At 44.5% G+C, this 11,368-nt stretch overlaps 1 protein-coding gene across 25 annotated transcripts in view; it reads right to left on the bottom strand.

Moving 5' to 3' along the window:
• The window catches only part of LOC111859613 (uncharacterized), an 80,731-nt gene that overhangs the window by 22,148 nt on the left and 47,215 nt on the right, over positions 1-11,368 (bottom strand). Inside the window, exon 1 of one of the 25 annotated variants that reach the window (XM_023842441.2) lies at positions 7,116-8,754. The exons of the other annotated variants lie outside the window; for them this stretch is intronic. Within the exon in view, the coding sequence (XP_023698209.2) occupies positions 7,116-8,142 (1,027 nt within the window). The 5' untranslated portion in view covers positions 8,143-8,754. Of the gene's footprint in view, positions 1-7,115; positions 8,755-11,368 lie in introns of those variants that run through there. 25 annotated transcript variants of the gene reach the window in all.

Below are 11,368 nucleotides of genomic sequence, written 5' to 3'. Positions count from 1 at the left end.
TTAATGTTTCTAAATCTAATATCTCACACTCTAGAGTTTGAATTCCACTGTCCTGTACAATATTTGTGGGAAGTTTGCAAAAAGATCCATCAATTGTTTACATTTTCGAGATCAATCACATTTCCAAAGTATAGTATATGCACATCCAAAATAAAGAAGTTAGAAAATAAATTGATGGAGTACATATATTGAACAAAATAATATCATGTTCCAAAGAAGTCTGAATCTGTCACCATACCATTCTCACCCTGCAGTCATTATCTAAAGACTATGTTCTACATGCAGTTTTGACGTAAAATATCACATAACTAGCTGTTTAATGCAATAACTAATGCAGATAAATAGCAATGAAATTCAGAAAATTCGTACACCTGAGAAACAAGGTACCCCAGCTAGCTAGCTGACGTAAACATTCTTATGGAAGAAAAAAAATTAATTCCAAATGAATACATAGATTTGAATGCCTTTTATTACTCTGTAGTACTGTTGTAACTGCATCCACAGTTACATAAGTATTGAAGGTGAGCTTCCTACAACTATGTAACACTGCCAAACTATGACGATTCCATACTATTCAAGACACTGAGAAATCGATACATGCCTCTGTATACAGATGGTTAGACTATGATGCCCTGTTATCTGGGAGCACACACTGCACATTAAATACCTTGCAGCATATTCAAAATGCAGCAGCTCGAATTGTCAGAAGGAGCAGGAAGTGTGAACATATAACCCCTGTTCTTAGTTCCCCATTTTGGCTTCCTGTTAGATTTAGGACTGACTTCAAAGTTCTCCTACTTGCATATAAAGCACTTAAAGGTCTAGCTCCTGCCTACCTAACAGAATTACTTCATGTTTACAAGCCACATCATCCACTCAAATCACAGAACACAGGTTTCCTTGTCATTCCACTTATAAAGTGACATGTGGAGGTAAAGCATTCTGCTACAGGGCCCCTATATTGTGGAATGGTTTGCCAGCCAATGTTCAGGATGCCGAATTGGTCTCAGTCTTTAAATATTGACTGAAGACCTATTACTTCAGTTTAGTTTGCCCACAACCTAACACATAACATGCTGTAACTATGGCTTCTGGTGCTGCTGTACATGCTATTCTGATCTACTGTGCTTATCCATTAATGTGACTATGCATGTTCTGACCACCCATGATCTCTGCCTTTCTCCCCACATGTCTGGATGGTGCCCGGGGTGGACACCATCTGAGCTGGAGTGCTGGATCAGTCCCATGGAGGGGTGACATTATGGATGTCATGAACTGCAACATCGTGGGTACAGCCTTCAATCTGCCACCCTACAGACCGGCAAGGAGAGTCAACTCATTGATGGCCTTTGGCTTTGATCTTGATCACAGTTTGCACTTTGATTTTAACAAGCAAGCCGATTCTTTCTTTTTTATAATCTTATCATGCCTGGGGGGGGGGGGGGGGGGGGGGGGGGGGGCAGCCAGGTGACCTTGGACCCCCAGAGGTTTATTTCTCTCAACTTTGGAGTTTTTGGTTCCTGTCCTCCATTACCATCTGTCTTACTTTCTTTCATTCTTTTGTCTTCCCTTTTCCCTGTTTTTCTATTATTCTATTAGTCTTAATGAAGTTGTAATGTTCCACAACACATCCATGTAATCCATGTAAAGCGTCTTGGGGCGACTCTGTTGTGAAAGGCGCTATTTAAAAAGAAACTGAATTGAACTGAATTACCTATTATTACTAGTAGAAACATCTATTTAAAAAGAAACCTTAATACATAAGCTGAGTACATAAGCTAAATATATGAGACTGATCTGGGGCAGAACTGCTACTTCCACATAACGATGCCTTCCCTACCCCCGAAAGGACACAGGAATGTTGTGTCTCAGAGGCTAATGCCTGCTGACATAGATGCAGTTCATGAGTGTGAAGATCACAAGCTGGTGTGGTCGTGGAGGAAGTCCGCACCATCTGCATCACACTCAGCCCCTCCAATCTACTTCCAATTCTGCAAAACCCCTGACTTTGCATAAATCATCACAGTTGTTTATGAGCAGGAAAAGAGGGGATTAGTGTGGGGGGAATAGATATTGATGGGGGGAGGGGATGAAATCTAATGAGACAGAAACTGACAGAGGCTTCTGCCGACAAAAAAAGAAGCACATTGTTGGCCGGGAGTGTTTACATAACCTGAATCTGTGCTCTATTCAAAGTAGATTAAAAAAAGATGAGCAAGAGAGCAGAAGGGATGGGGATACAGTGTCACGCCATGAAGGACGAAGGGCGAAGGACTCAGGGGCAGGCGTTGCGGCTAAACAAAAGGGGTTTTTATTGAGATCAATGGACATAAACCGGATGAGTGGAACAAGAAAGCACAGGCAACATGAGGGAACAACATCAATGACTAGACTGGGGAAAACAGGACTGGGAAGCACGTATATACAAAGTAACGAGGGAGCTGACAAGAGGCAGCTGGGAGTGGTTAACACGAGAGCTAGGAACGAGAAGTAAGACAAACGAGTAACAGGCGTCGCTTGTTAGGGGCACACTAGGGAAGGTCGGGTGGGTGTGGTGGGCAGGACGTGTCACAGAGAGAGTCATGGGGGAGTTTAAATGGGTGGTCTGGAAGAGACCAAATGATGGTGAAATTGTTAGCGCTGAGGCCAGAGAATGGGACTGGCAAAAGCAGAAGACTTTAATTGGCACATAGAAATACCTGGTGGTGAATGATGGGAATGTATCACGGAAACAAGAAGCACTGCTGTAAACTAAAGTCATCAAGAGCATCACATATTTTGAGCATGGAAAACGAGTAAAGAAGCAGAACATATAAATACACATGCCAACTATAACCTGCGACTTCTCAGAGCTTTTATAAATCAACCCACAATGCATCAGCCATTCCACTAACCTGCCAAAACAAGTTACTACTGATGTACTCGCTGCCAAAGTCTCTAGATACACACAAAAATTTTGAGGTCAGGCAGTGTGGTATCTATGTGTTTGCATGAATTAGCAGCTAAGTGAAGATGCAGCAAACAAACAAGAGCAAAACACCTATTGTTGCTTTTTCCATCCTCTGCTGCCACATATCACTGCTGTTTCAAAGTTGGGCAAATTATCTCAGGTCTAACAGGTATAAATTTTCATCCATACAACATTTTTGTGAAGTGGCAATAATGGAGTCGTGGTACTTGAGACTGGTCTCGACTCCACAAATAGCAATTTATTATATTAGCTTAAATGTTTTCCATAAGTGGTGCACGCACGCACACACTCATGCCCCTCATCATGTCTGGCAAGTCAGCAATCATCCAGTTTGTGTTAGAGACACTCGGTAAAAAGAAGCAAAATGCAGATTTCCAATACTGGAAAGCATCAATAATTGAGGTAGCAGGCATCACCATATTTTGAAATCTTTGCAATGACATTTTCTCACTGGGGGGGATCCCCTATGATAAATTCCCAAAAGTAAATACACCCAAAATACCACTGTATATCATATTACCTTAATACCACTCAAGCCGAGGTCAGTTGTCGAACAGATTTATAGACTTAAATGCCAAGAAAACAGATTTATTATTTTTTAAAGTGTGTTAAAAGTCTGTTCAACAGCTGACCATGTTCAACAATTTTCCCTGCTCTGCTCCTGAGGAGTCTAATGGTGGTGTAATTAATTTGCTGGGAGTGGAATCAAACCAACAATGTTTCAGGAACAGGAGACGCGCCTGCTGACTAAACACATTAAATAATATGTAGCTAGGCTCCTGTGGCTCAACAAGCAAAGCATTGTGCTAACAATGCAAAGGTTGTGGGTTTGATTCTTGGGAAGCGTCCACAAATTACAATCCTTCCCTCTACCATGTGTAACTTTGAGTAAAAGTACTTAGGTAAACACAGCTACATATTAAACGGAGTTATTGGGGGATATATTTAAATCAATGATATCACGCTAGCTACTGGCTAGGTAGTTGTAAAAATGATGAGACCCCATTGTTCACATTTACGGCATAAGCTCACAGCACTCGTATATCTAAAAGGCAATATGTCATTGTTATAGTGTGGAGAGTCCCAAACAAAATAGGCATCCTTTCCTCTGAGGACCACCCCCTCCCCAATTTTTGGGGGGGATGGTCTGTTAAATAAAAAAAGTCTTTTAAAAGAACTTTGTATTGTTATTGTTTTATGCATATTCTTTGCTTCCATAACCAATTGTAAATGTGTTCAGCAGGATACACACGTTACAATGAAATTAATAATTGCTACAGGATGCAGTTGAGATGTCTTTCTCATGTTATTTATTTCTTACTTGAAAATAATTATTTCTTAGTTACTTTCTAAATATTTATAAATTATTTTAAATAAACTTTAAAAATCTGAAGTATTTAGTCTACAATTTATGGTTTTTGAATTCAGGTTCATAGTTTCTGCACTCTTTGAGTTGGACTCTGCTGTTCAGCTCCAGTAATGGACTTGTCTCATGTGCTGGACTCATTCGTGACTTGGATTCGATTTTGTAAAGATACAGTCTTGACTCGGACTTGATTAAGGTGGACTCGAACACAACACTGAGTAATTAGACACATCAGATATCAAAAAGAGAAAACACATGATCACATGGTCAAGCATCTTATCTATCTTCCCTTTGCTGTCATTAAGCGCCGTTGCTTCAGTTTGGGAGTGATTTTTCTCAAAATTTGAACAGGATCAGATCTTTGCTCATAAAGTGTGAAAGCTCAAGAAGTTCAGTCAAATACTTTTTGAGTTATTGTGTTAAAGAGATAAAGTGTCTGAAGCTGCCCTTTTATTGCTATCACTATGTAGGGTTGCTTTAATTTTTTTGGCAATCTGTCTCAGAATTTGAGCAGTTCCAGTGTCTCGTCCATACAATATGTCTGCAAAGTTTGAAAAAGAGCCATACAATATTTGTAGAGTTACTGTGTTTACATGACCACGTCATCTGCAATTTCCATCCAACCAGACAGTACTGCTCCTTTATTTTCGGGAAATTTGTCTCTAAATAAAATCAGGTGTATATATTCATCCATATAATGTTTCTCTGAAGCAGGCACAAGAGCCATGAAATACTTGTTGATTTATCACATTCATAAAGTCAAATGTAGTCTGCTTTCACCCCTCCCTTTGCTGCCAATAGTGCTTCAATTTTGGGGTGAGTTGTCTCCAGATCATCCCACTTATAATTTGTCTGAAAATACTGAAAAATATATGTCAAATACTTTTTGAGTTACCATCTTTAGGGGATCAAGTGTCTGAAACTGCCCTTTTCTGTGAAATCACTAGGTGGCACTGCATCAATTTTGCGGAGCTCTGACACAAAATTTGGTCAGTTCCACTTTGTCATTGATAAAATGCAAAATCTGAAGAAAAAAAAAATGTCTCCAAATAATTTTTGAGACAGCAGATCAGTCCTAAAATCATATGTATTCCGCATTCCCAGAATACAAGACAAAAAAAAAATTCATGTCTTATTGGAAGTCTATGTAAAGACACAAGAGACATCTTCCAAAGAACATACTGAAACTAAAAAAACAGAGAATCTCAGGCAAGCTACGCCAGAAATATACAGCATGCCATGATAATGTGCTGCTGATGAGCTGGGTGTCATGGGGGGGGGGGGGGAGGGGGTGCAGCAATATGATCATAAAAGCCAATAATCAGAAGTTGGCATATGTTTATACATTTCATTGAATGAGAGCAGCAGTAAATCCATTTGCAGCATGTGTATCAAATTTTCTTTGTCTCCGATACATTCAGACTGTTCTCTCACCTTTACCCATACATCACTATGTCTGAACGGCATATAAAGTAAGAGAATCTTAATCCCCGGTGAATAAGCTTTCTGCTTGCAGGTATCTGCATGGAAAACAAATGCGCAATCTCAAGTCCACAGACGCAGAAGCAAAGAGGAAGATGGCCACGCACGCATGCACGCACACGCACACAGGTTTGTAATTATGTCTTTGTGGGGACTCTATATTCATTTCTATGGGGAAAACTCTAATCCCAACATGACAACCTTAACCCCAACCCAGACCTAACCTTAACCATAAGTAACCAAACAAAATACGAGACTTTTGGAATTTGTAGTTTTTTTTATTGTATGCACAGATCCTTGTGGGGACCTGAAACATGGTCCACACAACATCAAAATAACTCTTTTTTTATTACATCGTGGGGAACATTTGGTCCCCACAATGTAATATAAGCATAATACACACATACACACACACACACACCCAGTAACATGCTCAGACAGACAGACATCAGACGCAGGGATTTCCATACAGACAAGCAAGCACACACACACACATACACACACACACACACACACACACACACACACACACAGTGCAGTCTATGATGTCAACAGAAGGTTCCTACTGGTCAATCAAAATATATTCATCCCTGAATAAAGTCAAGGGCATACAGTACATGCGTAGGGCAATTATCACTGTGCTCAGCTCCTCCATAAAGACATGACCATGATACTTTGAGCAACCTTGCCACAGAAATCCACAAATACGCATCGTCCTTTTCCCACTTCAAGGACGATCACAGCCGGGGGGGGGGTTCCCGGTCTCAACACGGGGGGCACTGCCTGTATAATCCTGCAAAAACATGCTGAACAACTCTGGCCGTTCATACTGGGTGGGAGTGAAGGATCTTCCACAGGCTGCAAGCACTCATTCATTAAAAAAACAAGCACGACCGTCTCAGGATCTCTGCCGGCGAGCGTGCGAGCTTCACGCTGCCAGCATGCCCTGGGTTCCTGTCTGACCAGAAGCATGGTTTACAACTAATAAAGCCACTGATATAGAGCAGTGAATTTGTGACGTCAGTCTGTTAGTTTGTGACCTTATCTCTCATCTATCATGTCTTATTTCATTGGCGCACACACACACACACGCACACACACACACACACACGCACACGCCAAGTCATCCCACCAAGTAAACATGCAAGATTAGTACGACCAGCTCATTTATGAAGCCCCCACCCCCACCAGAAATAATCGATATGATCCACCATTTCCAGACAGCACTCTGGGGGGGGGGGGGGGGATGGGTCGTGGTGGGTGCGCTGGAAAGCGGTAGCAGATGACATCACCTACCCTCCATGGCACCGTTTGCGTGGCTGGTGCCGAAGACCAGGCCCCCGACTGGCACGGGCAACACGACACCCTGCCCATTCTCTAGCGGCGTCACTTCCACTATTCCCTCCAGCGCGAAAGCTGCGCAGTCCCTCTGTGGCGCAAACGGCGCCCTCTTGGGGCTGAACCCCACCTCTGGCCTCAGGTCGCCCATGGGGATGCCGGCCGTCGGCGGGGGTGTAGGCGGCTGGTCATTGGCCACAGTCAGGGAGCGCTTCATGGTGGAGGCAGTGCGCCGGGCCATGCCGCCAAGGGGGGTCAACTCATCCAGGGTGCCATGCTTGTCAGGGTACTTGTCGGGCAGCTCCAGGTTGGCAGGCACCGACAGGTGAGAGCACTCCGACATGGCACGGCGCATGGCCTGGCGCTGCTGCCCGGCATGGCCCATCAGGCTGGGGGCCACGTCGTCTTCGCTCTCGTCCGTCGACCCCTCCGAGACTTCGTCGGCACGCTCCATGTAGCTGTCATTGACGACTCCTGTGATGCAGTAGTCGGGCACCAGCGGCCCGGCGGGTTTGGAACTCGTCTCTGGGGTCCCACCAAAGGAGGGGTTCCAGACGCTGGTGTTGGCCGGCAGGTGCAGGTCGGGGGGGAGCATAGTGCCCGAGGGGCGGGCGGGGGATCCGTTGGCGGCGGCTCTGCCCCCGTACTCAGGTGAGGCGGGGGGGTTCCCCGGGGAGAAGCGGGATGGAGAGGAGGAGAGGGGGCTCTCGGGACTCTCTCCGGCGCTGCCCAAGGAAGCACCGCTTCCTGTCCGTCCCGGAACTTTAAGGTCGGGCTCCACGCCGATTCCTGCCGGTCCGTCAAAAAAGCACAGTTTGTCCTCATCAGTCAGCCCGGCCACCCCCAGGCTCACTGGAGGCCCCCGCTCTCCGTGCTGCCAGTCCCATCTTTGGGGGGCTTGTGGAGTCGGCATGGAGGAGACTTTGCACAGCTCGCTGTACTCTGCAAACGGAGCTGCCGGCTGCTGGTTAGAGAGAGAAGACATCCTTTCCTCTCTCTCTCTCTCTCTCTCTCTCACTACTGAAGAGTCTGTCTCCTTCTCTTAAAGTATTTTATTCCTCCCCCCTGGTCGGGAATGGCTGTGTTCTTCAGCTGTTAAATCCGTAGATGTGTGTGATGGTTTGCTCACTGGCGAGGTCCCTCTCTCCACACTGAGCAGACCAGGAGCAGCACTGAGACGGAGCTGGATGTGCTGCTCATTCTCCCTTCCTGACATCACAGCCTAGCTGTGGCTCTGGTCACATGACTCCCTCACAGGTCCCCATTCGCTACTGCAGACACACATCTCCCTCCAATGGCATAAAGCACAAATCCCCCCCTCCTCCCCTTTGTTTCCTCTCTTCGCCTGTCTCTTGCTCTATCTACATACCCCTGCTCCCTTTACCGTTACCCCACGCTGCCCAATCCAAAGCCTCTATGCAAGACCAGAGGGACCAAACCACTTTTGCATATAAGAACCTTTCCACTTCCGCGTACATATACGCAAGCACACACTGATTACAGCTCTTCATATCACCCCAGGGGATCAGCTCCCCTCTGGGGGTGCGTTTCTGTCCACAGGTAAGTGGAGTGTGCCCACATTCACAGTGACCTTTGACTCCTCCCACCAAAGAAATTACATTACCTGCTGCTCTTAATTCCCCCCTCACCCCCAAAGCCCCTGCATCGTATTCTGGCTCGCCATCTCTTTAGATACCCCCTGCCACTCCCATGCCCCCTGCTGGCAGACGTCCCAAATGCGTGCTGCTTTGCTCTGGGTGCCTGATGCTTAGTTAATGGATTCAGTGATTTTGTTGTGGGGACAGACCAAAGCTATGTAATAAGGGTCTGTCCAATGACCTGGAATCACTGTACCGAGGAGAGATTAGTGAGGAGTTTGATTATTATCATTATTATTAATTGCACTATTTATTAGGGGGACCTTCTTTTGATTTACAATGAACATAGTGGGATATGTTATGTTTTCCAGGTATGTATTTACTTGTTTCATTTTCTTAATAACCAACAATTTAAAAAAAAAAAATTGGTAAAGGTTGGAATATAATATAGTAGTTTTTTAACTAAAATATTCCTTTTATTAATAGCCATTTTGCCATCCCATACTGTTACGTCTGCAGGTTGCATTAGTTAGTTGCTGGTAAGGCCAAGTTAGTTCTGCCTTCTGCTGTCTAAATTACGCAATTACAGCTAAGAATAACTAAGAGATTCAGCAGCTTTATGATAATTTGAGATAATTCATGGTTCATTTTTTAATCCCACGATTCAAATTGTCATAAATATGTACCGCGATTTATCGTCGCATGATATATCATTACATGTCTCTCACTTTCTTATGTCAAATTAAATCCTCTACTCAGGGTACAGCAGCATGCTCTAGGTCTGAGTCTGCAGCCGACTGTCCCCATGGTTGTGACCTTAATCACTATGCAGTGGCACAAAAGATAAACACTAACAAGCTTATATGCCACACAAACATCCAAAACACACATATACATACCAATTCACATATACATACTTAAAAAAAAAATAACCATGATGTAATCCATATCTGTCAATTCCTACAAAGGAGATCAGCCTCGACGGTGACAGGCAGCTGTGTGGACCCACAGCCAGTGTGTGACTGTCACAAAGTGCCACACGGCAGTAGCATCACTGCTGCGTACTGATGCATGTCCCCCGTAGCACCAGATGCTACACTGTTGTCATTCTCCCCGCTCCTCTCCGAGAGTCACCCAGATGGTGGAAGTGCACAAAAGCGGGTTTTCATCAGGGACACAACAGGCTGGGATTTCACTGACCTGAATAAGGAGGTGGCTGGACGGCAGTGGTGTAGCTTAGTGCCACAAAGTGGGATAGTGCATGCTGCAGTCAATAATGCAGACGGACGATCAGGAGCCGGCAGGCTGCATGTGGCATGACCTCAATGATGCCACTGTGACACTACGGCAGTGCTCACCCTGTTATGGGGGCTGTCATCCAGTTGGGGCCCATTCTTACGTAAGTCCCCCCCTTCCAAGCGTGTACACAAACGCTATAGCAGCTGGGGGGGTCTGACAAGTCATTTGCTTGCCTGAGTTTGCTCAAAAACAACCAAAAAACTCCAATTTTAATGGGAAAACATTGTATAAATACCGCCCCCCCCCCCAACAGGCTACAGTACACAGCCTGACCAGTAAAGACCTGTGGGATGATCGGTGACGCAAACGGGATTAATCACAGATTATGCTACAGTGCCCGGATCACATAAGAACAATCTGCAAGTGCCTTGCTATGATGCATTAACTGAATAATATTACAAGTCACACTATGACAGCTGACTGTCTCTCTCTCCCTCTCTCACACACACACACTGAGCCCTTGTCATTCTAGCCATCAGGACAATTATGAATGGAAGTCATTGTGCAGGACACCCATAGTAGGCTACACACTGAGAGCATAATTACTTGCATAATGCAATATCTCGACCAGTCTCCTTTGGTGAAAGTCTCTTCAGCGATGGACCGCGGGCAGGGTAATAGACAGGGTAAAGCTGCACCTGCACGTCGGTCGCTCAAGGAAGATGTAAGGAAGTCCCATGGGCAGAAAGCAGAGTGAAGAAGGACATACTCTCATATTGGAGGCAGCAAAGAGCTTACAATTCAGAAGATGACTCTGACTTCTACCAGAGAGAGAATAGGAAGTGGGGCAGGTGATGCAGGGAGTGCTGCTATGAAACAGCAACGTTTCAGTCATATCCAAACATCAACTTGTGCTCATCTGTTTCATCAAAATCTCTAGCATATTTATATCCATCTTGCTCTCTCTCTATATATATATATATACACATACATATATGTATATATATAGAGAAAGAGAGAGAGAGAGATAGATATGAATAGATATGAATATGCTATATATATATATATATATATATATATAGAGAGAGAGAGAGAGAGAGAGAGAGAGAGGGAGGGAGAGGTAGACACAGGAAAATAGCATAGGCGAGGTGTCTAATAATACAAGTAATCTGATAGGGTAATAGGACAGATTAATGCTTAAGGAGACAATGCCAACAACCTGGTGGACGCTCTCATTACTGCAAGGCAGTGCACTGATTGTAGGTTATAGCAGAAATGCAGGTGTTTAAAGTGTGAAGGAGATGAGGAGGCTGCAGCTTAGGAAGCGGGGGCAGCGGTGGAGGGGGTATATCGTCGGGTTTCTATTTCTGGTCC

This window comes from Paramormyrops kingsleyae, chromosome 4 (assembly GCF_048594095.1).
Source record: "Paramormyrops kingsleyae isolate MSU_618 chromosome 4, PKINGS_0.4, whole genome shotgun sequence".
NCBI classification, from domain to species: Eukaryota; Metazoa; Chordata; class Actinopteri; order Osteoglossiformes; family Mormyridae; genus Paramormyrops; species Paramormyrops kingsleyae.
Note: the sequence above shows the minus strand (reverse complement) of the source record. Positions and strands in the feature narration are given on the sequence as shown.